Genomic DNA, 25,979 nt, shown 5'->3' on the forward strand with positions numbered 1-25,979 from the left:
AAGTGACATTATTGATTCCGGTGAAATTCACGTTGGAGATGATGATATGAGCTTTCTTTCGAACTGACGTTGAAAACGGTAACCTGAGTTTTCTTTTGTCTTTCTTCCTTCTTCACCACGCTGCTCTTTACTTTCAACGCTATTTTCTTAAAACTTTAATTACCACATTTATATCTTAAAATAACACACTTTTGGAATCTCTTACATCTTTACGTTTTCTCTTCTTTTCAACGGTATAAATTTTCTTCAAATTTGAACCACCCATTCAGGGCTTAATTTCAGTGTTCAATATTATTTATTTTTTCTGAATAAAGAAGGAAAATTAAATTACAAGTGTCTTTTTGTCTCTTCGAATAGTCTCCTCTTCTAGATTCACTGTCACTGTTTTTCGTGAATTACACCGAGCAAAGTCATACAATAATATATTTCACACATGCCGAATTCATTATATCCTTATAATAAAATAACTAACTGCTGCTTCTCGAATACCGTTTGCCATTTATTGACCAAAACAATTTGCATATCAAGCCAATTGCTCAAGTAATGCCCTTCTTCTTTCTTCACGCCACACCCAAATTTCTTCTTCGCCGGAATAACAAAACAAACTGCTTTACAATTCTCTTCTGCTTCGCCTATTTCCAAATAATAACTTCTTAATTCCATTAACATAACGTTACTCTCACTTTTAAAATATCTCAATTTTAAAATATGAAGATTAAAAATGTTTCAATTCTTTTAATGTACAAGAATTTTGTATTTTGAATTAGTTTTTATACTTGTTTCGATTGGTAGAGAGAAATATATCTTCACAATTTATGTCGTTTTACTTCACTTACTCTATCATTTTCTTTTTAAAGTTTTAACAATTCTTTTTAAGGTCCGAATCTGAGTGAGCGGATAGGTACATGTCTTGACAAACACTTAATGTTCAAGTTAGTTTTTGGTTATATCAATTGATTATCGCAAATAAATCTTAAATGTCTAATAAATTTTATCACTTACTTCCTTATCTTACATCTGTATTTATAGATTTTGAAATAGACTTTTGTTTAAAGTTGACCCAATTACAACTCAATCTTTCATAAGCATCTTTTACCATATTAATTACCTTGAGATATTCTTAATTTTATAAAATACATAATAATTATTAATATTGCTAAAGACCAATCCATCTGTATTGCTTTGAAAGTTTTAAAGAGTTGACCAACACTCATTTTAAGATTGCATTGATTTGTCTATAGTGTACATTACTCAATTCTTGTCTTTAAAAATAATGTTAATGTTTTGATTTTAACAATTGAAATAATTTAATAAAATCAATCACCATATTTAGAATATCATTTGTTTTAAAACTCAAAACTTTGATACGAGTTTACTTTTAAAATACAAAGGATAACAATATATTTAAGTTAGTATCAAATATAAGTATTAGATGTAAAAAATAAATCACTCTTTTATTTTGGATATTGGCATTAGATTTTGTAACAACACACGATTTATAATGAATCTAAATGATACTAACTAACATGTCATTGACAAATCTAAAATTTAGAAAAGATAGAAACATAAAAATATAACAAAATTCCAAGCAAAAGGTGGCTAGTGTATTTTCTAATGACCAAAATCATTCACAACAGTCAAATTTTCAACCTTCATCTTCCTCTCTCCTTCCTTCTCCTGCCTGTGTCTGCATATATTTATACCCTTACTCCACACCCATCATCCATTTCTCCAAACTCAAAATCCCAATTGCCAAACAACACCATTATGGAAGTAGTGGTGGCAGTTCCTCCTCCTCCGCTTCAACCACCACCATCTTCTTCTTCTTCTTCCATGGAGTTCAACTTCGATAGCAGCTGCTCCTCCCCTTACATCACCGCACCTTCCAGCCCTCAACGCTTTGGAAACTTCTTCTTCAGTGCCCCCGCCAGCCCCACCAGAAGACACTCCTCTGCTTCCCCTCTCACCACAGCTCAAGATGAATTTGAATTCGACTTCGGCAGTCATGTTCAAAGGCCTTCTCTTTCTGCCGACGAACTCTTTCTCGGCGGAAAGATCAGACCTTTGAAACCCTCTTTACCTTCCTCCGTTCCCACATCAGACAAAACCAAAATCCCATCCCAAATAACAGATAACGTGTCATCATCACCGTCACCACTCTCATCGCCGTCGTTATCAGAACATAGAAGAATCAGAGAAAGATCCTTATCGTTTTCCACTTCTTCCGCCATATCACTACGCAGAGAACCTGAAACCAACAGTGACGACATCGACGTTAATTCGGTATCTTCAACTGAAAAAGGTATCAACAAGGCCTCGGAGGGCGTTTCCCATTCCTCGTTCTTGTCGTCGATTTCGTTCGGAAAAGGCTACCGAAAGTGGCGGCTGAAGGATTTTCTGCTGTTCCGAAGCGCTTCCGAGGGAAGAGCTTCCGACAAGGATCCTCTTCGGAAATACACGGTTCTGTCCAAAACGACGGCGCAGGAGGATGTGCGGAACCTGAGCTTCCGGTCCGTGGAAAGTTCCGGTTCGGTTTCGAGACGGAGGGGACCAGTTTCGGCTCACGAGTTGCATTACACGGTGAACCGGGCCGCTTCTGTGGAGATGAAGAAGAAAACATTGTTGCCTTACAAACAGGGGTTGTTGGGGTGCTTGGGCTTCAACCCTGGGATGCATCACTTCAGTGCAAGAATTGGATCTTAATAATCGGTTAATTAAGCCAGATCACTAGTTTTAATCTTGATTAATGTGTTGATTAAATTGTGATTTTGGTGACCATGTTTTGAAAATTTGCAACCAAATGGTAATTTCAATTTTCTTTTGTACATTCTCGATTTGTTGTGGTTGGTTCTTTTCTGGGTTATATATTATACTTGTTTCGTATCATATTTTCTAGCATAGATCCTTCCCGATTCTAGCAAAATTCTAAAATTTAATATTGTTTTATAAAAGATACTAATAATCATTAAATTACTTTTTATCTTTTTTATAAATATGAAAACATTAGTATCTTTTATAAAACAACATCTTTTAATACAAACAGATATAAAAAATACTTATATTCATTAAATTACTTTTTATAACTATCATATCAATCTTCAAAAACATCTACAAAAGTTTCTAAATTACCTCGAGATAAAAGTTAAGTTTAAGTATATAAAATATATAAATTTTATTTTATTATGAAATTAAATTAATTTTATGAAAATAAGATTGCTTTAATTTTCTTTTAAATCACATATTAGAGATAAGACTAATTTATAATATATAAGTGAGTGCAAATCTTGTTTTACACCCCAATTTTATGAAGATGAAGTAGATTTAAAATTTAATTATTAATATAATATGTTGAGATAAACTAAAATACACTTCTTAACATTTTTAACGTTTTTAACATTTTAACACTATATTAAAATTATATCAAAATTTGATATCCATAATCTTTTATTTGTTAGATATATTATTTTAATTGTTATTAGATCATTATAAAATTATTATCGCATCATCCATAAATATTTATAAAATTGAATTAGAGTCGAAATTTATTTTTTAATCTAAAAATAACTTTAGAAATTAAAGAAAAATTTAATGTAAAATTAAATATAGATAAATATTTTAACGACCTTTTGAAAACGAGTAACACAATAACAATAACATTTTAATAAGTATTAATATATATATATATATATATATATATATATTAATTAGAGAGACAAATATTATGATTTGGTACATGTTTTGTCTGTACATTGTATTTGGTCGAGGTAAAAACTGGTTTGTGATGTCATGTCACCTCCAACCAAATCCTGCGTTTGTCTGTACACTAACGATTTCTGCTGGTTTTGCACGTTGCAGAAGAAAAATGATATTCTTTGCGTGCATTTATGACTCTCCTTAGGTGAGAAAAAGTGTTGTTGTCAAACTATGTACACAAACGAAGATTTTAAAACTAAATCTTAGGTCGTCTTTTATAAGTGTCTTTGTTTTTCTTTCACCTTCAACAACCTGTTTCCCACCATGATATCTTTCCATCACCAATTTCTCTTCTTATTGCTCACGGATTTTTCCCAACTTAAAAAAACTACATGAGATTGGTCACAACATAGACATGCCAAGAAAATGACTGAGAAATTTTAATCATAATATATGGACAAATTTAAGCATGAGCTTAGAAAAGAAAAAAAAAGCATTTATGCCATATCATTATCATGTTTAATAATGATTGTAATGTTGCTGTAATCCACAGTCATTTGTTTTTTTTTTCTTTCTAAAATATAGTTTAAGAAGAGTGTGTGAAAATTTCGTTAATATTATTCCATTACTAAATGTTATGACCACATACATGTTAATTCTACTTAATCTTTGTATGATATATAAAATGAATTGAGGAATTTGATTTTTTTTTTCGATTCCTTATTATCTTCCTAAAATATATCAATGTACAATAATTTTATTATTTTAGAAAATATTAAAAAAATTAATATATTAACATAAGTTAAAGTTTATTAGAATGACAATATAAAAAAATTATTAGAAAATTCGTAAAGACTTAAAAAGTGGTGCTAAGTGGTGACCTATGGATGTCAAGCGATAATTTTAAAAAAATTAAGTCAATGATCATTTTGTGACAGGATGTTGAACAATGGTTTCTATTGCTAAACATGCTCAGGTCAATGAGCTCCATGACATTGACGTTGAACATTGGTTTTCATCGCAAAACACTCTCAAGTCAAAAAACTCTAAAGGTTTGTCAATGTTGAGTTCTAGTTTGTACCATTGAACGCTCACTTGACAGTGAGCCTTTGTGCACATCAACGTAGAACGTTCCTTGGTACCACTGGACGCTAGCATGTATTATATTATGCTTTGATGTTTTTCAATATCTATGTTTTCGTGATGTTCCGATTTATGTTTTTCATGTGATTATTGGTGTGATTCAAGGTTGAAAGTGGTGATAATGAAATGATTTTCGGGAAAGACCATATTTTATGTGGTGATGTATTAATGAAATATATGTGTATGAGTAGTAATCTCTAAGGTGGAGATCGTCGTGTATATTTAAAGTGGAAATTTATTATTAAAAATGAAAGTTCTACTTCTATGAAGAGATTTCAAGGTTGATAGAAAGACTTTATTACTTTGTAGGTTATGTTTTGCTTGTATGACCATGTCTTTCCTAAGGAGGAAGGGTATAGTAAATTAGTTAGTGTTATGCATTGGCTAGGAACATCTTTTGTGAAGTCATGCTTATACTTTACTAGACTCATAGACTCATTTAGAAGATGAGATCTAGGTTGTGAAGTGTGAAAGAGATTCTTATAACTGGTCTTAGAGTTGTTGAGTCCATTTCTTTTAAGTTATAGAGAATTTACCTTGTCATGAGGAAGGAAAAACCAAGTTTTAAGGATTTCAATTTCATTTGACGATAAATGTATAATTTCTAGAGTCCGAGTTAATGCATAAATCCATATATCGAGTTTAGTATTATATTTTACTTAAGTGTTTATGAATGAAGTGACAATTAGATCATTAAATACTATGTTTTGAATTGACTGAGATATTAAATGATAAATTGTCTACCTATTAATGTATCTTTCTCTGTTGTTTTTGTTTTTGTCTTTTTTTTTTTGTAATTATTGCTTTTATGGCCTGAACAGACGAGGTTACAAGTAGATGTAATTTTATATAAAGTAGATGTGATTGGTTGAAGACTATGTTTAAAGTTCTAGATTTTGGAGCAATATATTTAAATATAGAGTATGAGTATGATGTAGTTCTTTGATTTTGTTATATTATATAAAAGTTTAAGTGATATATGTATTTTTTTATTTATTTTAAAGATCGAAAAGATTGCAACTAGGCCATATTGGTATGCTTGTATATATTTTACTTGTCCATACATGATTAGGTTTGCTTAATACCTAACTGTGCAATTAATAATATTAATCTACGAAATTGAAATGTTATAAAATTTGTACCAGATAAAAAAAAGAAAAATATGGAATAAGATAAGTGATGTAATTAAAAAAATGAAATAAATAAATATTAGAATAGTATCACTTATTAAAATTACATTATGAAGGATATGAGTGAAAAATCTTTAACAAAATTTATTCTCTCTTTATAAGATTCAATTACTAGATTTCTCGAATCATGTATATCGTCATTATATAAAAATATTTCTCCTTTTTTGTATACATATTTTCTTTTCTATTTTATTCTTCAAATAACAGTTTTTAAAATTAAAATAATAAGTTTAATAATTTTATCGGACTTTTTTAATTTGACTGTTTTCTTAAAATTAAGCACCTTTTGAATTTTTATTTATTTTTATAATAATAATAATAATAATTTTATTATGTTTATTATAAAAAAGAAAACACACATACACATAGCGTATAGTGAACAAATTTTTATTAACGACAAATATACTTATATATATATATATAATTATTTTTAAAAAAAATAAATTAACTTATAAATTATTAAAACAATAAAAAGCTTAGCCTGATTTATTATGTAAACTACCTTATATATAAACTAATTTAAATTTTTGTAAAGTTTAATTTTATTTCATTTTTTATTATTAATTTCATTTTGTCAATAGGAACGTTCTAATTTCGTGGATGTATGTTAAGATGAAAATGGAGTCAATGAAATTAAATAAACTTGCCTTATGTGCTGCTTTCGTCTGCGTTAGTGAAAGCAAAGTCGTGAGACATATGAGTAATTAAATATCAATTTGGTTTAAGAGTTAGATTTGTCAAAATCACCACCAATTTTTCACAATTTCTGTATTGAAGTCAAGTGAAACATAATGATATAAATTATAAAAGAATAATCAATATTTTCTTAAATTTTAAAAATGTCAATTAAATAAAAGTAAACATTTTAAAACTAGGACACTTAAAAAACAATAATAGGATAGAATTAGTGCGGTTAAAATGGACTTCTGCCCGGTCCACCGCAAGTTGACCACTTAGTGAGCTAACTGAACCCGACTCATTTATTAGTGAGTTGAAAAAATTTGAATCTGGCTCGACCCACCACGGTTTGATGGGTTAAACAGGTTGGTTCACTGACTCACTTAATTACAAGTTTTTTTAAATAAAAAAATTACAATTTTTTTGTAATTCAAATTTAAATAATTTCAGTCTAAAATGATATTAAACTCAAAGACAGTTCAAAATAAAAAAATAAAATACAACTTAAATATAATCCAAAAACAAACTCAAAAAGCCAATAAATAAGTTTATAATATTGATAATTTTTGTGTCATTTGTGGTTTATAAGATTAGAACTTGAATGTATAAATTTATAATATTTTGCTCCTTAAAACATCTTTTTCTTTATTCCCATTTACAATATAATAAAAAAAAGTTAACCAATAATATTAACATAAAATAATAAATAATAAATAATTAAATTAAATTAAGTGGTTGTGAGCCAACCAGGCTCACCACAGGTTCAATCCGGGTGAGTTGGAATCTAGAATGAGCTGGATTGTAAAAAAAATTCATTTTTTTTCAAACTCAACCTGACTCAAACTTGTGATGGCTTGAGTTGACCTGCGAATTTTAACACATTTTGACCGTTTTAGATAGAATATTGTTTAAATACCAAATACATAAAAGTATAAAAACTTCATATAGAGAAAAAAAACATAATTAAACACGGAGAAAAAATAGATTTAGTTTTGGATCATTTAAATAGCTACTCACGTAGGTCTTCTGGAAAGGAGCATGTACAACTCCTCAACCAGAGATTCACACTCAAATTCATTAGGGGAATTGATTCATTCGACTTTCTTTTACCAAGTATTAAGTGTTTTGACCTACCAAAAGAATGGCAGAACCCTAAGTTTGAACTTATTACAAGGTTCAAAAATTCAAAAGGTTGTGAATATGAAATTTACTGGTTAAATTATGTTTTTCATTCTTATAATATTTTTAAAAGAGTTGTTTAATTTCTAAATTAAATTATACATTTGTTTTATTTATGTAACTTATGAAAATAATATAATACATTTCTAATAAACATTAAGTAGAATATTTTATATGTGGCAAACGTACTTTTACGATATACTATATATAATATAATTTTCATATATTTGTATTTTACATTATTTTCAAAAAAGTGTATGAAAGAAATATATATGTCGATCATAGTTATATTGTTGAACAGATAAATGATTCTTCATGGAGGACAACAAAAAAGGTATATCCTCAAAGAATTTGAAATCAACAGACATATAACACCATTTGATCGAAGAAAAATAACATTTGTAGTTTTTCTTAAGAAGTGAATATCCCAAAAAGACACATTTAATGGCCTTTGTAAAAAGTTTATCAAGACTTGGAAAGACATTATGAACAAAACAAATACACTCAAACATAAAAGAACGAAAATCCCATTATATGAGCTTATTTGACAGGTCTAATTCTTACACAAGAGAACGAAAATCTAACTACTCATTGGTTATCCAATTTTCTTTTTCCTTCTCATATGTTTTAGAACTAATATTTCCTCAAATTTGAATCCAACGTATTCTATTTTCTTCGTAATAGTGAAAATTGTTCTTGTTCCGATATTAAATTTATTAAATGATATTATTAAAGTTAATATTCATGTATATAAAGTATTATTTGTCACAGTTTTACTTTTAAAAAAAGTCTCAGAATAAATATTTTAACAACATTAACTTTGACTCTCAAATAATATGAAACTAATAGGTATAGTAGAAATAGTTGAATATCATCCCTATATGAACTACTAGTCCAGCCATGCAAGAGAAGCTATGTTTATGTAAATTACAGCTATGACCATTATAATAGCAGCAAATCATAGCATGATGCTTCATGAGCACGTCATCGCAGAACCATATGAAAATATGTCTCCTTCACTATAATTTTTGACCATCTTTAATGGCTTACAATCATAAATTTTCATTATGAAGATAATAATTATGTGGCTATGCATGTAATGGATACTCAATTGTTTTAGGTTGCTCATCAATTGTTTCATGTTGTTCCTAAAAGATTTTTACATTAATTATATATGAAGCATGTATCTATTAATATTTTGGTATATCTTTTGTTATTAAAGTTTTACTTAGTTATTGATAGAAATATATAACTTTTTAAGATAGAGAATAACTTATTATTATTATTTTCCTAAAATCTTATTTAAGATTTAGGATTTTATTGTTTTATATCATGATCGGGGTCTTATAAGATCTATGTCTTGGTATTACGATTCAATATATGACTTATACAATAAAAATATTTTAATTAGAACGCATGCATTTCTTTTAGTGATTTTAGGTTTCTTAATAAATTAATATACTAGAACTAAAGTGTAAGAGCTTAATCAATAATATAATTCTATGAAACTTGTAAACAATATTAACGAGAAAACATAAAGCTTCAGGAGAATATAATTAAAGTATCTTAATAAAAAATATTAATTTTAATAAGAGTATATTTGACAAAACTAACTTATAAGTTAACCATAATTGATTAGCTAGTTTTTAGTCGATAAATTAATGGTAAATTTTTTATTTATAAATTCTGATAGTTAATAACAAATTATTAGATTAAAAGTATTTGAACTAATTGGTAAACGTAAAATTATATTAAAAAAGATATACATTTTCTTATAAAATAAAATTATGTTTTGTAGGGAAAAAATATATTATTACTTAATTTTTAATATATTATATAACATTTGTGATTTGTTAGTGTGATGTTCATGCCAATTTGGATAGATGATTAGTACCTAATAGTGTTGAAAAATGATTAATTATAAGAATGAATGAAATCCATTATGATAACTCATTTGACTCAATCATTTAGACCTATATGCACTAACTTCTTGTGCCTTGTGAAGTTCTACAAAAGTCATAAATTTTCACCAACCTCTTTGCCTTTTCAGTTATCATGTTATACTTTTCTTACTTTTTTAACTTCAATTACACGTCTTTGACTCACTCTCTTTTGAACATGTCATCACTAATTATTTCAAGCATGGATACCATCGGAAACATTCAATAAAGCTTAAAAAGTTAGATAAAAAATAACCAACCAAGAGTAAATACATCAATAATTTCTTATAGTCAATCATATATTACATACGAAAAATAATATTTTGACACATAATTTTTTTACTACGCTATCCTTTTTTACTTTTTACTTTCTTCTTTTTAAAAAAATTATAAAAATTTATTTTTTTAAAATCATTTTATCCTTAGATGTGTTAAATAAATGTCAATGTATGTCATGCTACCCTTATTCATATAATACGAGTAGTGTTTAAAATTTTTAATATCTATCCTTATTTCAAAAACTAAAATAAAGAATCCTTCAATCCCACATATTGCTACTAGATGTCTTTTGATTATTACAATGCATTATAATTTCAAAAAAAGAAGAAGAAACTATTGTTGTTTAGTAATTATATTTGAAAACTAAACCATTATTGTGGTAAAGGAACTAACATTTTTATAATTTAAGGACTAAATCAGTACTTGTAATTATAGATTAATATAGTATTTCTCAATCGTCCCAGTATTATTAGCGTATAAAAAGAAAGAGAAACAAAAGAAATACTTTAAATAAAACAAATTACAATTTCTATTCTTGTTTAGTTTATGTTATGAAGTTGTTATTGAATGTAGGCCTATATTTGTTTCCTAAATACTTTTAAGAGAGAAAAATTAAAATGAATTAAAAATAAATTATTTTTTTCATAAATTAAAAGTAATTTATAAATATACCCATCTGTAAAATAAGTTAACTTGTATTAGTAAATTATTATAGGTACTATTTTCAAAACTTTTAATTATAACAATATAAATGAATAAAAAAATTGAAGACTAAAACATAAATTTTCCATGTTTGCATCAATCATATAAAATCTATACCATAAGGCAAAAAAGGGTTGTTGGTGTTATAACTAATAAGCATACTTAATGTATCTTGATATGTAAAACAAAGTTTTAATAGAAAGAAACACACTTTCTAAACATAGGAGGGAGACAAAGAAAGAAAAAAAATACTTTCCATCTTTTATTCATAGAAAATATTTTTTCGGAATTAAGGTTGCATAGTTAGAATTATTAGATGATGCAAAACAACATCACAATAATAAAAAACATTAAAATATTAAAATATGTGGTAGAAAAATAATTTTTCCAAACTTATAAAAATATATCAACAATAATAGAAAATGACAACAATAATTATAAAAAAAAAATCCTTAATGTCGGAATTAAAAATTCATGTATGTAAGACAAAAACAAGCTTCATTAAAATCAAATATATTATACGAAAATCAGATTAAATACATAAAAAAGCTTCTATAATTAAGCAATAATGCTTTTAAATTTGAAGAACAAAAAGAAAACACTTAAAATAAAAATATAATACGAAATTGATTTATCCAAGTGCAAATGGACAATTACAATAGTAAAAATGAAGAATTATATTCATAATCTTTTACACAAAAACTTAGTTTAATCCAACAATGAATAAAACAAGTATAATTTTATTAAGATGACTCTATAATTATGTCAACAATTTTTTTTTCAAAGACTCGAAAACTAACACTATCTCTCAACCTAGAAGACTTCCTTACTTTTAATTAAGCAAGATAAAATGAACTGAGAGTCCAACTATCTCCACTGCTTTAATAAGTTAATATTTGGATAATAAAGGTTTGTTTATTTCACAAGCACGATCATGTGTTCATAGCTTTACCTTACATCTATTATATATATATATATATATATATATATATATATATATATATATATATATATATATATATATATATATATATATATAAAACGAGTCAACCCAATACGTACCATTTTTTTAACAAAAAGTTTTATACTCGGTTAAAAGTTGGATTTTAATTCTAACTCAACCCTACAAAACCAGATTGTAAGGTGAGGTTTGCATCCACTTATATATATTATAAATTGACTTGATCTCTAGTTGATGTCAGACTTCCAACACAGTCCCTCACGTCGAGGTATAGACATCATCTTGAGCGTGAGACTAGACATTAATGGGTGGTCCAATAACGAACCGATAGCAGATGGAACAACATGCCCAACAACAGATATCGCTAGGATAGACTCTAACCATAACTCTGATACCATGTTAAGAAGTGAATTTTCAGCCTAACTCAACCATATAAAACCAACTTATAAAGTGAAGTTTGCACTCATTATATATTATAAATAAACAAATTTTAAATAATAAAACTTTTTTAAAATAATTCTATTTATACTTTAAACTTTTAATATTAAAATAATCAAATTTTATTGTTTAAATCATGTTATCAACCCTATAAAACCAACTTATAAAGTGAAATTTGCACCCACTTATATATTATAAATAAACAAGTTTTAAATAATAAAACATTTTAAAAATAATTCTATTTATACTTTAAAATTTTAATATTAAAATAATTACATTTTATTGTTTAAATCATGTTATCACCTAAAACATTATTTTTTAAACTTACATTTATTACCTTGAATATATTCGTTAATATTTTCTATTCTTAGCATTAAACTACCCATAGTTATCGTAAGGTTTAAAAATTTAAGAATACAATACCATCAAATATATTTTAGATACTGCAAGTATTAAAAATATATTGAATTTTAAATTAAAAGGTACTGGTAGTGATGGTTGTTTAAACATGATGTAAGATATTGAATATAAGACAAAGATCGTAAACAAGTTTTCACTGTTTGCCCTTCAAGTTGTTTGAGTTGTCTCCTGCTAAACTAAAACTAAGTACAAAGAACAAGTTAACAGAAGAGTAAGAAAAATTAAGAGATCCTTGGAGTGTACTTAGAGTATTCCAAATGAAAGTGAAAAAAACCTAATTCTTAAAATATTGATTATTTAAATGAAAAAATCTTGGAGAGCTGTTATTTTATCTTTGTAGAATTAATTTGTGATCGCGTATTTAAATAATAATATTATTTGTCAACTGTAATGCATTGGTGAAGTGTGCTTTTATTGAATGGACGGTGAAAGGAATAAGAAATTGGGAGAGGGGAGGAAAACTAAAAACTTAAGTAACATACAAATTTGCTAACATAACAATCAACAAGAAAACTAAAACAAAATATATAAAACAGCATAAATATACTCATAGCAAAAAGAAGATTACAATGTTTAAATCTACTGATAGCAAAGTATCAAAGAAAATAAAAGTCAATATGCATGGCTTATGAAACAAGCAACAACAAATCAACAGAGCAAACATGTTCACGTCAAACATCTACGCCAACACCTACAATCAATCAACAGGTCAGATGCATGGCAGTATTTCCTTTCACAGATTAAAACATTTTAAAGTTATTTTAACTCAGGCATTTTCTCCATATACACGAATAAACATAACATCATACTGGAACTATATACCAAATTCAGAAGCAGATCCACTGGAGGAGTGATTTGAGTTTGAGAAAACAAAACCCAGACATAAGAAATGGAATGTGAAAGAGTTTGAGAATCACAACTTCCCCCCTTCCCTGTTTTCTTCCCACACCCAAAGTCCTTCCCATTTGCAAAACCGCACCTAATTATTTTTGTCATCCCCAAATTTTAGAAGCTTGGGATCTTGAAGCTAAGAAACATCAAATTTATGTGTAAAGGATGTTGCTATGTAAGGTTTAAAATTGTAATTCGCGAAATCTTTCATGTAACCATTTAACAACTGAATATATTATACATGCAAACTACAACATTTTTACCTTTGGAAAGGCTGAATTTGTTCACGAACATATATCAATTATCTCAACATGAAAAATGCAATTTCAAGTGTTGCCTTTTGAAGTCAATAAGCCACATTCTTTCTGTGATTTTGATATAGTTCTACCAGCCTGTGAACAAAATAATGAATCTTCATCAATGAACCGTACTTCCCAATCCTGTCCCTAGCATGGGTACAATAATCTATACAAGAATAGTAAATGAAATTCCTGAATATTTGAGAGATTCAGGGCTCTCCCTCTCTATCCTGAATTGCAACTACTGTCCCCTTTCCACTCCAAATTCCCTTTATTCTTTCCACCGAGCTATGTCCATAGTTTAACTCTTCTAACTACAACAACCCCTTAACTAAGGTTATCATCCCCTGCTTCCCATTTATGTTTTCCCCCACTATAATCACCTTAACATCAAAGGTGAAAACCACGAAAGGAAGCTCGGATATTAGCTTCAGATTCCCAGTTATGTTCAGAAGTGCGGAAATGATACCCACGGACTAATAATCAAGATCTCCTGTTTGAATTTGACATGTATCAAGAATCTGTTTAGGTTGGCAGTTCATGTGCACGAGTCTGACAACACAAGGGAACTGGTTGTACCTGCATTTGAGAAAGTAGCCCCTTTCTTCAGCAAGGAGAAATGAAAAATTGAATGAACTCGCTTTAGGCAATTGCAACCTGTATCCAACCTTTCCAATCCTCTCCAGCATCTGATCAGGGCTAAAGAAGTGCGGGTTGAGCTTCTGATTAGGTTTTTCAACCAATGTACAGAGTTTGTACGCATGTGATTCTAGTAAACTTTTACAAGGCTTAGTCTACAAGGACATATCTCGTAATCTTTCGTGAAATCTACTGTCATCTAAATCAGTCTAACAGTCTCTGTCCTTACCTAAAAAGAAATGACTTACATCTATTCCCAATATTAGTGTTAAATAAATGAAAAAATCATGGGGAATAATTTTAGGCTCCCCACTATTTGAGGCTTCCAATGTAAGCAACGACTCTTTTTGAGAATTAAATAAAATCTGGTATTGGAACAGCTTGTTTACATATGCCAGATGAAAATCTCAACGGATTGTGCCTTCTTCCATTTCTTGCATTCTATTTATGTGTTTGTATGTGTTCTCTTCCTGAAGAACATTCAGTAAATACTCTTCTCTAGTTGCGACAATAAATATATTCTCTTGACAAACCACTTGTGACTTCCACACAAAGCATTTAGTTGGTCCAAATTAATTGTATCAAATTTCCTTTTTCGGCAAAAGCCTTTCCGATAGGATACTTTCCCTTATTATAGTCCTCCCCAGTTGAACGTTATGCAAATTCATCCTTCTAGTTTTCAAGATGTCTGGAAACTTTTCTTGCAAATAAGCTCTGCCACTACCCTCACCATGGTCCAAACTACCCTTATCTTTGCAAAGAAACTTTTACCTCCATGGTTTTGACTGATTTCATTGTCGAAGGCTTTGGCAATGGTTGTTTAACAGATTCCTACCGATGCCCAAGATTCCTTCCATGAGAAAATCATTTGATTTACCACTTAGTTTATATTATATGTAGCAGACGAGATTTCATCTCCACTGAGTGATCTGCAACAAATAAAAAGAACCTTGTCTCTAGTTTAGTGACAACGTAACGCAAAAATTTAAGAACATCAGCAATCACCGCCAATTCGGTTCTGGTAAAAGAGAAATATATTACAAATCAGATTAAAAATATCATTCACTGCAAATTATTATCACTAATAACACAACCTATCAAAAAGGAGAGGAAGCTGGAGAACCATTAAATCATTAATATAAAAAAACAGGAATGAAATTTCTAATGACCTGGCCGATAAATGGAGTTAAACAATTAAAAGCATTTTATTCATGTGGTTTTGCAAAGAATCTAAGATTCAAATTTACAATTCGAATGCTAAAATAAAAGGCATAGCATGCCCAGATTATGCTTTCTTGACTTCAGCAGCACCCATTCATGAAAAAAATAATAAAGTCCAACAAATTGAAATTACGTAAATCGGCGATTATAAGAACCTGTAATTTGAAATACACACTAAGAAAAAACACAACAATGTCCTTTTTTGAATACTTCATGCTTGACAATTATAAAAAGAAAATAATAAGGCCACATTTGGTTGTTTGAATCACATGAAAGAATAAGAATGAAATTGTATTACGAATTATTTTGATATATTTTGTGTAATTAGCAAAGAAATGACTTTTTGATGTAAAAAAATTCACACGTTGCGGGAAGGACATTGAAAACGAAAAATAATACACAATTGCAAGAAACACCTCACAAATAAATTTTGTTTAGGACTTGATTGAGAAAACAGATAGGATATAGTTTACCTGTCCAAGATGGTGATCTTTGATAACTGTGGAGCTAGGGTTTCATTTTCACATTGTAAGTCCAAGCCAAACATGCTAGGTGTGAGCTAGAAGGATCCATTCTAATTTCAGCATACAAAGCACAGTTCAGTGCACGAGAGGAAAGACATTAGGTACTTCCCGGAGCAAATGAATGCATGCCACCGTTAGGTAGCAGGCCATCCTTGGCCATTTCAGTTAGCACATTCAAAACAGCGTCCATGTTACCTTCTTTGAAGTTAACCTCAACAAGTACTTTAGCTACCTCAGCATCATTAAGCTTACAACTCCTCCACACATTTCGCAAAACCTGACTCAGCTCATCATTCATCCCTTTCCTAGATAGTGCCTTGACGAGAGCAATTACAGTCACTGTATGAGAAACAAAACCATGATGTTCCAACTCCGTATACATCTTATATGCCTTGTGAACATTTCCACTTCTACAATGTCCGTGTATTATCAAATTATGAATTGCTACATTAGGCTTATGATTCCTCTGAAGCATTGTCTTAAGAACTTGATCCGCTTCATTCATCAAACCCTTCATGCAGAATCCTTTCACAAGACCTACCACGCTCTTAAATTCATTATTACTGCAGTTTTCGATCAGTGTATTGTATGTTACATGATTTGGTACAGACTCCTCATAAAACAACTTCAGAAGAAGCCTCTTTGCCTCCTTCGTCCTAGCCTTCTTATTAAGTCCATTAATAAGCACACTGTAGGTAACATCATCAGGCAAAAAACCCCTCTGCATCATTTCATCGTGCAAACGAAGAGCCTTGCTCAACTCACCTTCAACGCAGTGAGCATTAATCAAACTAGTATACGTAACCTCATCAGGCGGGAGACCCATCTGCAGCATCTCTCGGAACAAATCAAAAGCTTCCACCAGTTTGTGCTGCAGACAAAGACCCTCTATGAGCGAGGAATATGTAATCCCATCAGGCATAACACCCTTCTCAACCATCTCCTCCTTCATTCGAAAGGCTTTCCCCAGCTCCCTCTCTCTGCAAAACCCAGCTATAACAGTGCTATAACTAACAACATCAGGAAACAGCCCCCTCTCAACCATCCCCTTCAAAATCCCCACAGCCTCCTCCACCCTCCCCAGAAAGCAATATCCATGCACAAGCGCGTTGTAAGTCACAACCGACGGCGAAAATCCACTAACAATCATCTCACTCAAGACCCTATAAGCATCATTCAGCAACCCTTTCCGGCAGAACCCATCAATCAAGGTTGTGTAAGTCCTCTCATTCGGCCTCAGCCCCCTAACACGCATCTGATCTAAAATTTCCATCGCTCGACTCAAATTCCCAGCCTTGCACATACAGTTGATCAAAGTAGTGTATGTAACAACATTTGGTGACAACCCCTTCTCAACCATCTCCGAAAGCAGCACAAACCCCTGGTGGAAATTCCCCTCCTTGCAAAACCCATTGACAAGAGTATTATAAGTGACCTCATCAGGAACAAACCCTTTATCACTCATCTCCTCAACCAATTCCCCAACCTCACACATTCTCCCCTCACCAAACAATCCATTGATCACCGAGTTGTATGAAATCAAATTCGCAACCACGCCCCGCGCCGCCATCACTCTCAGCAGCACCATCGCCTCCTTCACCCTCCTCCTCTTGCAGCAAGCGTCGATCAGCGTGTTGTACGTAACCACAGTCGGCGAAACCCCTTCCCTCTCCATCTCGCGCATGAACCCGAACCCCTTCTCCAAGTCTCCCCGGTCAACCACGCCGCGAATCATGATGTTGTAAGTGTACACGTTCGGCGACACGCCGTTGCGGATCATGTCGCGGAACAGTTGTTCGGCTTGGCGAAGGGAGTTTTTGTGGTGCTGGCGGCGGAGGAGCGCATGGAGGATGGCATTGTGGGAGAGGACGGCGAGCGCAAAGCCATGGCGGGTGGCGAGGCGGAGGACTGCCAGGGCTTTGTCGGGGAAGTCGAGGCGGGAGAGGGATTTGACAACGAGGTCGAAAGCACCGGCTGCGGTGACGGCGGAAGAGGAGTTGCAGAGGTAGTAGGTGTCGTGAAGGTGACGGAAAAGGTCGGCGGCAGTGTGGTCGATGAGGGTGGCGGCGAGGGAATGCGCAGTGTTGTAGAGCTTGAAGCGGGTGAGAATGTGAATGGCGAGACACTTGCAGTGGGGGGTGAGGAAAGTGTGAGCCTGGTCCTGGGCCTGGGCTTGCGCTTGGGCCCATGAGAGGAATTTGAGGAGAATGCCGCGGTTGGATTGGGAGTGGAGTAAAACGTAGGAAGCGGCTTGGGGAGTGAAACGAGGAGAGAGTGATGGGAGCATTTGAGGGTGGCGTTTAAGGTACACGATCGCTCTCTCTCCAACGAAAGCGTCGTTGGAAGAAGAAGAAGAAGATGAACACAGAGTGGTTGCAGAAAAGTAACGACGGTGATGTTTAGGTTTGGGGAAAACCATCGTGTTTTTGGCACTGGTGCGACACACATCAACCAAATGGAACCATTTAAAGCTTTGTGTCTTAAGATAAGTATTGGGAGAAGAAAATTTATTATGTAATTATTATTACTGTTATTGTCAGCATTATAATAAATAAATATAATTGTTGTTAATATTATCATACAAACAACTCCTTATGTGCTGTTTATGTATGATCTTTAACCAAAGTGCATTACAATAATTGAAATCTGATCAAAATTAATCAAGCTGAAGCTACAGTGTAATTTATTTTGGGACAAAACATATAATAAGAAAAACAAAAATATAGCAAGTTTCAATAGTTGGTGCAGTTCTATCATGGGCGCTGCCAGAAGGGACGAAACATTGGCATGACAGCAAACTTCATGGTGCCATTGTTGCAATGGAAGCCATTTCTCTCACCGCAGGCAAAGTAATGAGGCTGCCATTTCTGTAACACAAACTTAAACCCCTCTCCTCCACCTTGCACCGGACTTGCCAACATCTTAGCCTTTTTTATGTCACACTTCAAGAAGCTCCCATAGCTTTTGAACATGTACACACTGTGTGGGAAACTGGTGGCATTTGGAGCATCATATTTGAACACTGCGTAACAAATTCAATCAATTCATGTTCATTTGTTAGCATATTTCAATGATCAGCTTGACACACAAAATGAGTTAGGATAACATAACGCAGAACAGTTTGGATTTTCATATGTTAGAAATGGTTTAGTGGGAAAGTGACCTAGAGTATCATTGAGGTAGAAAGGGGCGTTCTTGATGGCCCAATCATTGTAGTTATAGCCAAAGTGCCAATGCTCAGAACCACCGACAAGAATCTGGGATGGTTGTTGCTGTGTTTTGTTTTGATGATGATTCCCAAATCTGGACCACCAATCGGTGTAGTTGAAAGCAGGGAACCAATCCTTGTTGGCCATGCTCACTGAAAACATCGAAGCACTCATTATAACTGTTATCATCACTGCATCTCTAAACTTCACACCCATTTTGGCTAAACAAAACAAGGGAATTAATGTGGTGAATGTGAAGTCTGATTTGGTTTTAGTTGTTGGGAGAATGGTTGGAGTTAAAGGACATTTATATAGGGAGAGAGGAGGAAGAAAAAGAGTGAATCGTGTATTATGTATTTGACTCCAATGTCATATAATGGTGCAAAATGGCCAAATCAACTTCATGGTACATTAGACATTATAAATAGCTGAAATCTGAACAGTAGTTGTGTCTTTTCCCAAATTCTGGTCGTCAACTTTTTTTGCCTCACCTATCCTGTTTCACAGAACCTGTGTTTGACTTTGGCTGTACATATGCTCCTGGATCCACCCGCCTGGTAAGAGGCAGGACAGACTAGTTGACTGAAATGAAAATGTTTCCTCACCTCCACTAAATTAAATTACCTTTTTCTTCATGTACCTCCATAATTTCTTAGTGTCCTCATGTAATAAATTAAAAAATAACTAAATGATGATTAAGAAATAGTATTGATCAAATATATAATTAAATTGTATTATATAACTAGATATATAAATCTCATTTTATTAAACTTATTTTGCGATGTTAACATAGTTTTGTTAGGACTTGTTTAAATAAATCTTGTTTTAATGTTTTGTCTAACGAAATAATGTGTTTCAAATAAACTCTTTAGGATGAACACGCTAAATGATAGGATTTAGTTAGCCAATTATTTGATTGTGGGTTTATTATCATATAGCTTTCAAGTTTATAAATATGAGTTGTGAAACTTTTTCAGCAAGTGGGCATTTGGATTAGAAACTTTATTTGAATAGGGATGTTGGGAATTCATGTGTGAGTATAAGTTTTACATTAGATAGAAATGAGAAAGTAGAATAGTTTATAAGTGGGAAGACCCATTAACTTATTACCTTAAGACTTTGGGTAAAAAGTGATATCAAATTCGCTCCTAAACATACATTTTTACTATGTTACGGCGATGCAGGTTTGGACTTAGTTGCAACGAGTTTTTTAGGATCTTCAATGTTCAATATACTTTGTCTGTTATTCAATTTTTGAAGCATCAAAGCAAAGCAGTCTTTTGCTTAAAGTTGTTAGAGTTGCAACTATTACTATATTGGCTTGGATGATTTAGCGTAGGAGAAACTACTATAAATTTCAATCTTCCATTGATTTTAATACGACAGCATGCTAAATTAAAGAATTCGTTAGATTGGCTAGTAATAATTCCAGAAAGGTAAACACTGGTGTAATTGCTCAAGGTTGTCCTAGTATGTGTGGTAGTACTTTTAAAAGAAACAAGATGAATATATTAAGAGTTCTTTCTACGTTCTTGGGTATACAAAATTATGTTAATGCATAATTTACGGGACTCATTTATGCATTAAAAAAACATATTTCGATAATGAGCTTTAAGAGACTTTGGTTCGAATGTGACCCTCTTTAGTTTTTCAAGCTTTATCTACTTAAAAGATACTGCCTTAGACTCTTTTTATATAAGTTTTTGTGTTATATTAGGGCTTAATGCACATTTAGGTGTTTAATTAAAACGAAGCCGAATACAAAAAGAAATTGTTCATCATATGAACTGAGAGAAAACATCTCACGAAATCATGTGTAATAGTATGATTTTACTGTTGCAGATATAGTGGAAACTATAGTGTGTAGAAATTTAGAATAATTGTTCACAAATTTTTCCATGGTTTCATACTTAGTATGAATGACCTTTGCCAAGTTGACTACTTCAGCAGTGATTTCATAATGACATATGAATGCCGTATTATCATTAACTTCATTCATTTTTTTCCAAAAGATAAAATTAAATCTATATTTCTGTTTATTTGTTTTAATCTAATTTATACATACAAACAATTCCTTAATGAAAAGGTCCAAGGAGAGACTGTATGAGTAACAACTATTTCTATTTATCTTTATGTTATATTTGAGTCAAATTTCATTCACACTTATATTCTAAGAATTTAATATTGTGTAATTTAATTTATTTAAATTTTTTTCTATTCCAAATCTAACAGTTTTGTTTTGAGCAAATTTGAAATAGAAAAAACTTTAAATAAATTAAATTAAACAATATTAAATTCTTAGAATATAACTGTGAATGTGAAATTCAATAAAATACATTTCCCTATCTAATAATACGCCATCAAGCCCTCATTGTTACATCATGTATCTCTTTTACACAAAGGTTATAAAAATTAATTTGAGGACTAAGCCCTACCACATTATATGCTTTCGGTTAATGTTGCAATTATAAATTAGTCATAATATTGTTGCTACACTTTGACGCACATACGATGAAAAATTTCTGTTTCTTTCCACTTCTACCAACCCACTCCTATCATATATATATATATATATATATATATATATATATATATATATATATATATATATATATATATTAGTTTTCATCGAAATATTAATTATTTGATTTTATTCAAAATAAACTACACCAATAACTTATATTATAACATATAAAAACATATTTAATGAGAGAATAATACTCGTAAAATATTTCATAAGCAATTTTTTATTATTCTTAATACGTATAAACAAAAGTTTAATTTACTACAAGAATTTTCTTAATCATTTATGAATTTTTATTGATAGAAACAAATGCATTGATAAATCTAAAACTATTGAGGAATTTTAGAATTTAAATTATTAACAAAAATTTTCATCATTAATGATTTTGTCACTAAAATTTATCAAATAAATTCGTCGATAAATTAGATTTTATATTACTGACAAATAATTCTGCTAATATTACATATGACAATTTGTTTTGTTAGTAAATTATAATTATAATTTTTTATTGGGTTAAATATGTTTTTAGTCTCTAAACTATTGGTCGTTTCTGGTTTTAGTCCCTCTTTCAAAATAAGGTACAATTTGGTCCTCATTCTTTTCGAAACTTTGGTTTTAGTCCTCTAAAACTAACACCGTTAAAAATTAGCTGACGTGGCTAACGGTAGACTGACACACTATTTTTTTTTTCAAGTGTTTCTCACCATTTCTCCCTCTCTTCCTTCCATCTTCCACCCAGAATATTGTATCTTCATTTCTAGATATTGGGACATAGAAAACTAATTTTCTGGCTGGAAGAAAGTGTTCATGAACTCAAGCTACTGAGTACAAAAACAATGTAATAAAAGAATTTATATTATGAAGAATTTACAAAATATGATGGGCCAAACAACTACTCACATACAATATTTTTATAAAGCTGATATGCTTTAAACTTGCAGAGATAGGAGGGAATTGCGAGATTTAAAGACCCAGTGTAAGCACCATTTTTATTGTATTATCATTTCCATTTGGAACAATTTTAAAACTCTGCAGCTTATGTAAGCACCATTATCATGCAGAAAAAATAAGCTCTGGCCAACATTTGCTTAATAATGGTACATGCATGTATCCAGCAATCGGGTTGTGGAAAGAGTTTCATCTGGGTTGTGAGACCACCAATCGGGTTCGGCATAAATTCGGAGTTCAGAGAAGATGAATGGTTGCCAGAGGGTTTTGTCGAGAGGGTTCAAGAATCGGGGAAGGGTTTGGTGGTTCGCGATTGGGCTCCCAGTTGGAGATTTTGTGGCATTCTGCTGTGAAAGATGAAGTTGGGTGGAAGATGGAAGGAAGAGAGAGAAGGGGAAAAAAGGTGAGAAACACTTGAAAAAAAATCGTGTGTCAGTCTACCGTTAGTCATGTCAGCTAATTTTTAAAGGTGTTAGTTTTAGAAGACTAAAACCAAAGTTTCGAAAAGAATGAGGACCAAATTGTACCTTATTTTGAAAGATGGACTAAAACCAGAAACGACCAATAGTTTAGGAACTAAAAACATATTTAACCCTTTTTTATTCGACAAACTCTATAATAAGTTTCTTACTTAGTATAATAAAAAAATTTATATATTAACAAGAAATACATGTGAAAAAGAATAAGAGAAGAAGATAAAGAGAACGAGGGGGTGGAAAAGGAGAAGGAGGAGGATGAGTTTGATAGTGTTGTGATGAGGAGAAGATAATGAAAAAAAAGGAAAAACAAGAAAAAAAAAAGAGAAAGATGAAGAGGAAGAAGAAGACTTAATCTCAATTTTTACCAACAAATTTCATTAATAGTCAAAATTTGTCAATAATTATATATCATATAGATATTGACGGATGTTTAACGATAGATTTGTAGTCATTTGTAACTAACTACAAATTTCGTGATTCATCAATAAAATTTATCGACGACTAATTTACTAATACAAAATTTTATAATTGATAATTCATTCATAAAAATTTTTATAGTTGATAATTCATTCATAAAAAATTATATTATTAATGATTTTTCTATTATCGATAAATTATGTTAGTTAATAATAAACATTTTTTTTAATGATTAATATAAAATAAAGGTGTTACATGGAAAATATCAATGCAAGCCATGAAGTTAAGATTGTTCCTTTATAAAGCTATTGAATGTAAAAAATTTAACAGGGGAATGAGTTTTATTACATTCAATAAATCACATTTGTCTTCATACCCATCTTTTTATAGACTTAAGAAAAATTCATTAACTAGGTATTATTTGTAATTTGAAAAATAAAAATAAAAATATATGTAATTTCAATTTATTTTATTGTATTTCAACCGAAAAGAGTTTTTAAAAAAGGATTAACTATGGTAAAAAAATATTACTTTATCCGATTCCAATGTTATCATAGAAACCAAAAGATGTTATTTCTTGTAATTACGAACTTTCAGCTCATCTCTTACGATCAAAGTTCAAAATAAATGTCAAACCTATCAATTAATTCCCATTTTTATGCTCAAAGTCAAACTCATGTTCATGAAAAGAGGTCAAGTGTGGAAGAAGAAAAGTTATAAAAGCCAATGAAAACACAACATACTTTCAACTATCATGTTTAATTGCAGTATACCCACCAACAAATAACTATAAAGTTGATTTGGCCATTTTTCACTACCATTTGACATTGGAGTCAAATACATAATACACGATTCACTCTTTTTCTTCCTCCTCTCTCCCTATATAAATGTCCTTTAACTCCAACCATTCTCTCAACAACAAAAACCTAATCAGACTTCACATTCACTACATTAATTCCCTTGTTTTGTTTAGCCAAAATGGGTGTGAAGTTTAGAGATGCAGTGATGATAATAGTTATAATGAGTGCTTCAATGTTTTCAGTGAGCATGGCCAACAAGGATTGGTTCCCTGCTTTCAACTACACCGATTGGTGGTCCAGATTTGGGAATCATCATCAAAACAAAACACAGCAACAACCATCCCAGATTCTTGTCGGTGGTTCTGAGCATTGGCACTTTGGCTACAACTACAATGATTGGGCCATCAAGAGCGCCCCTTTCTACCTCAATGATACTCTAGGTCACTTTCCCACTAAACCATTTCTAACATAGGAAAATCCAAACTCTTCTGCGTTATGTTTTCGTAACTCATTTTGTGTGTCAAGCTGATCATTGAAATATGCTAACGAATGAACATGATTTGATTGAATTTGTTATGCAGTGTTCAAATATGATGCTCCAAATGCCACCAGTTTCCCACACAGTGTGTACATGTTCAAAAGCTATGGGAGCTTCTTGAAGTGTGACATAAAAAAGGCTAAGATGTTGGCAAGTCCGGTTCAAGGTGGAGGAGAGGGGTTTAAGTTTGTGTTGCACAAATGGCAGCCTCATTACTTCGCCTGCGGTGAGAGAAATGGCTTCCATTGCAACAATGGCACCATGAAGTTTGCTGTCATGCCAATGTTCCGTCCCTTCTGGCAGCGGCCATGATAGAATTGCACCAACTACTGAAACTTGCTATATTTTTGTTTCTCTTATTATATGTTTTGTCCCAAGTTTTCTGAAAATAAGTTATGCTGTTGCTTCAACTTGATTGATTTTGATTCCAATGATACTTTGTCAGTACTGTAATGCGCGTTGGTGAAAGATTATAAAGAACACGTAGGGAGTTATGATACATTATACTCTTTTTTTTTTATTCCACACTCACTCAACATCTATAAAATTATAATTTTATATTAAAATGTAAAATAACTTATAAGGAATTAAATAAAAAATGAAAGTATTAACTTTTTATTGAGTATTGGATAGGTATCGAAAAATTAAAAGGTAGACATATATCATTTTCCTATTTTTAATGTCTATAAGAGTTATTTGTATTATTCATGTTACTATTAGTTTATTAGATTTATTTTTTAATGTTAACTGGGAATAAATATAACTAGGATTTATTTTTGTTAATATTAAGAAGTCTTAATTGATATCATTAATAAAGTTAACAAAATGATTTATATCTATAAAAATAATATTGACCTAAAAATAATA

General features: G+C 31.0%; 4 protein-coding genes across 10 annotated transcripts; 2 read left to right on the forward strand and 2 right to left on the reverse strand.

Annotated features, from left to right (window-relative positions):
* Positions 1–1,543: 1,543 nt before the first annotated feature.
* On the forward strand, positions 1,544–2,822 carry LOC108335430 (uncharacterized). The gene has a single exon (XM_017571448.2). The coding sequence runs from the start codon at positions 1,615–1,617 to the stop codon at positions 2,701–2,703; it is 1,089 nt and encodes a 362-aa protein (XP_017426937.2). The 5' UTR covers positions 1,544–1,614; the 3' UTR covers positions 2,704–2,822.
* Positions 2,823–12,876: 10,054 nt separating this feature from the next.
* On the reverse strand, positions 12,877–18,693 carry LOC108335939 (pentatricopeptide repeat-containing protein At5g39710). 7 transcript variants are annotated; one of them, XM_052869611.1, is made up of 3 exons: positions 16,147–18,693; positions 15,224–15,470; positions 13,683–13,906 (listed from the first exon to the last, which is right to left on the reverse strand). In XM_052869611.1, the coding sequence occupies exon 1, from the start codon at positions 18,614–18,616 to the stop codon at positions 16,295–16,297; it is 2,322 nt and encodes a 773-aa protein (XP_052725571.1). In that variant the 5' UTR covers positions 18,617–18,693; the 3' UTR covers positions 13,683–13,906; positions 15,224–15,470; positions 16,147–16,294. The 7 variants fall into 7 exon arrangements, with proteins under 7 accessions (XP_052725574.1, XP_052725571.1, XP_052725573.1 ...); XM_052869614.1 differs by lacking the exons at positions 13,683–13,906; positions 15,224–15,470 and adding an exon at positions 12,877–13,314; XM_052869613.1 differs by lacking the exon at positions 15,224–15,470.
* Positions 18,694–18,782: 89 nt separating this feature from the next.
* Positions 18,783–19,678, reverse strand: LOC108335940 (uncharacterized). The gene is made up of 2 exons (XM_017572172.2): positions 19,361–19,678; positions 18,783–19,219 (listed from the first exon to the last, which is right to left on the reverse strand). Exons 1-2 carry the CDS (start codon positions 19,620–19,622, stop codon positions 18,951–18,953), a joined length of 531 nt encoding a protein of 176 aa, XP_017427661.1. The 5' UTR covers positions 19,623–19,678; the 3' UTR covers positions 18,783–18,950.
* Positions 19,679–24,695: 5,017 nt separating this feature from the next.
* LOC108335941 (uncharacterized) lies at positions 24,696–25,611 on the forward strand. The gene is made up of 2 exons (XM_017572173.2): positions 24,696–25,014; positions 25,156–25,611. Exons 1-2 carry the CDS (start codon positions 24,753–24,755, stop codon positions 25,422–25,424), a joined length of 531 nt encoding a protein of 176 aa, XP_017427662.1. The 5' UTR covers positions 24,696–24,752; the 3' UTR covers positions 25,425–25,611.
* The last annotated feature ends 368 nt before the right edge of the window (positions 25,612–25,979 follow it).

This window comes from Vigna angularis, chromosome 10 (assembly GCF_016808095.1).
Source record: "Vigna angularis cultivar LongXiaoDou No.4 chromosome 10, ASM1680809v1, whole genome shotgun sequence".
In the NCBI taxonomy this organism is placed as follows: domain Eukaryota; kingdom Viridiplantae; phylum Streptophyta; class Magnoliopsida; order Fabales; family Fabaceae; genus Vigna; species Vigna angularis.

Coding starts and splice junctions, on each gene's coding strand:
- LOC108335430 (XM_017571448.2), top strand. CDS start 1,615: ATGACCAAAATCATTCACAACAGTCAAATTTTCAACCTTCATCTTCCT.
- LOC108335939 (XM_052869614.1), bottom strand. CDS start 18,616: ATGGTTTTCCCCAAACCTAAACATCACCGTCGTTACTTTTCTGCAACC.
- LOC108335940 (XM_017572172.2), bottom strand. CDS start 19,622: ATGGGTGTGAAGTTTAGAGATGCAGTGATGATAACAGTTATAATGAGT. Junction 19,220..19,360: donor CTACCTCAATGATACTCTAG/GTCACTTTCCCA, acceptor TTTGTTACGCAG/TGTTCAAATATGATGCTCCA.
- LOC108335941 (XM_017572173.2), top strand. CDS start 24,753: ATGGGTGTGAAGTTTAGAGATGCAGTGATGATAATAGTTATAATGAGT. Junction 25,015..25,155: donor CTACCTCAATGATACTCTAG/GTCACTTTCCCA, acceptor TTTGTTATGCAG/TGTTCAAATATGATGCTCCA.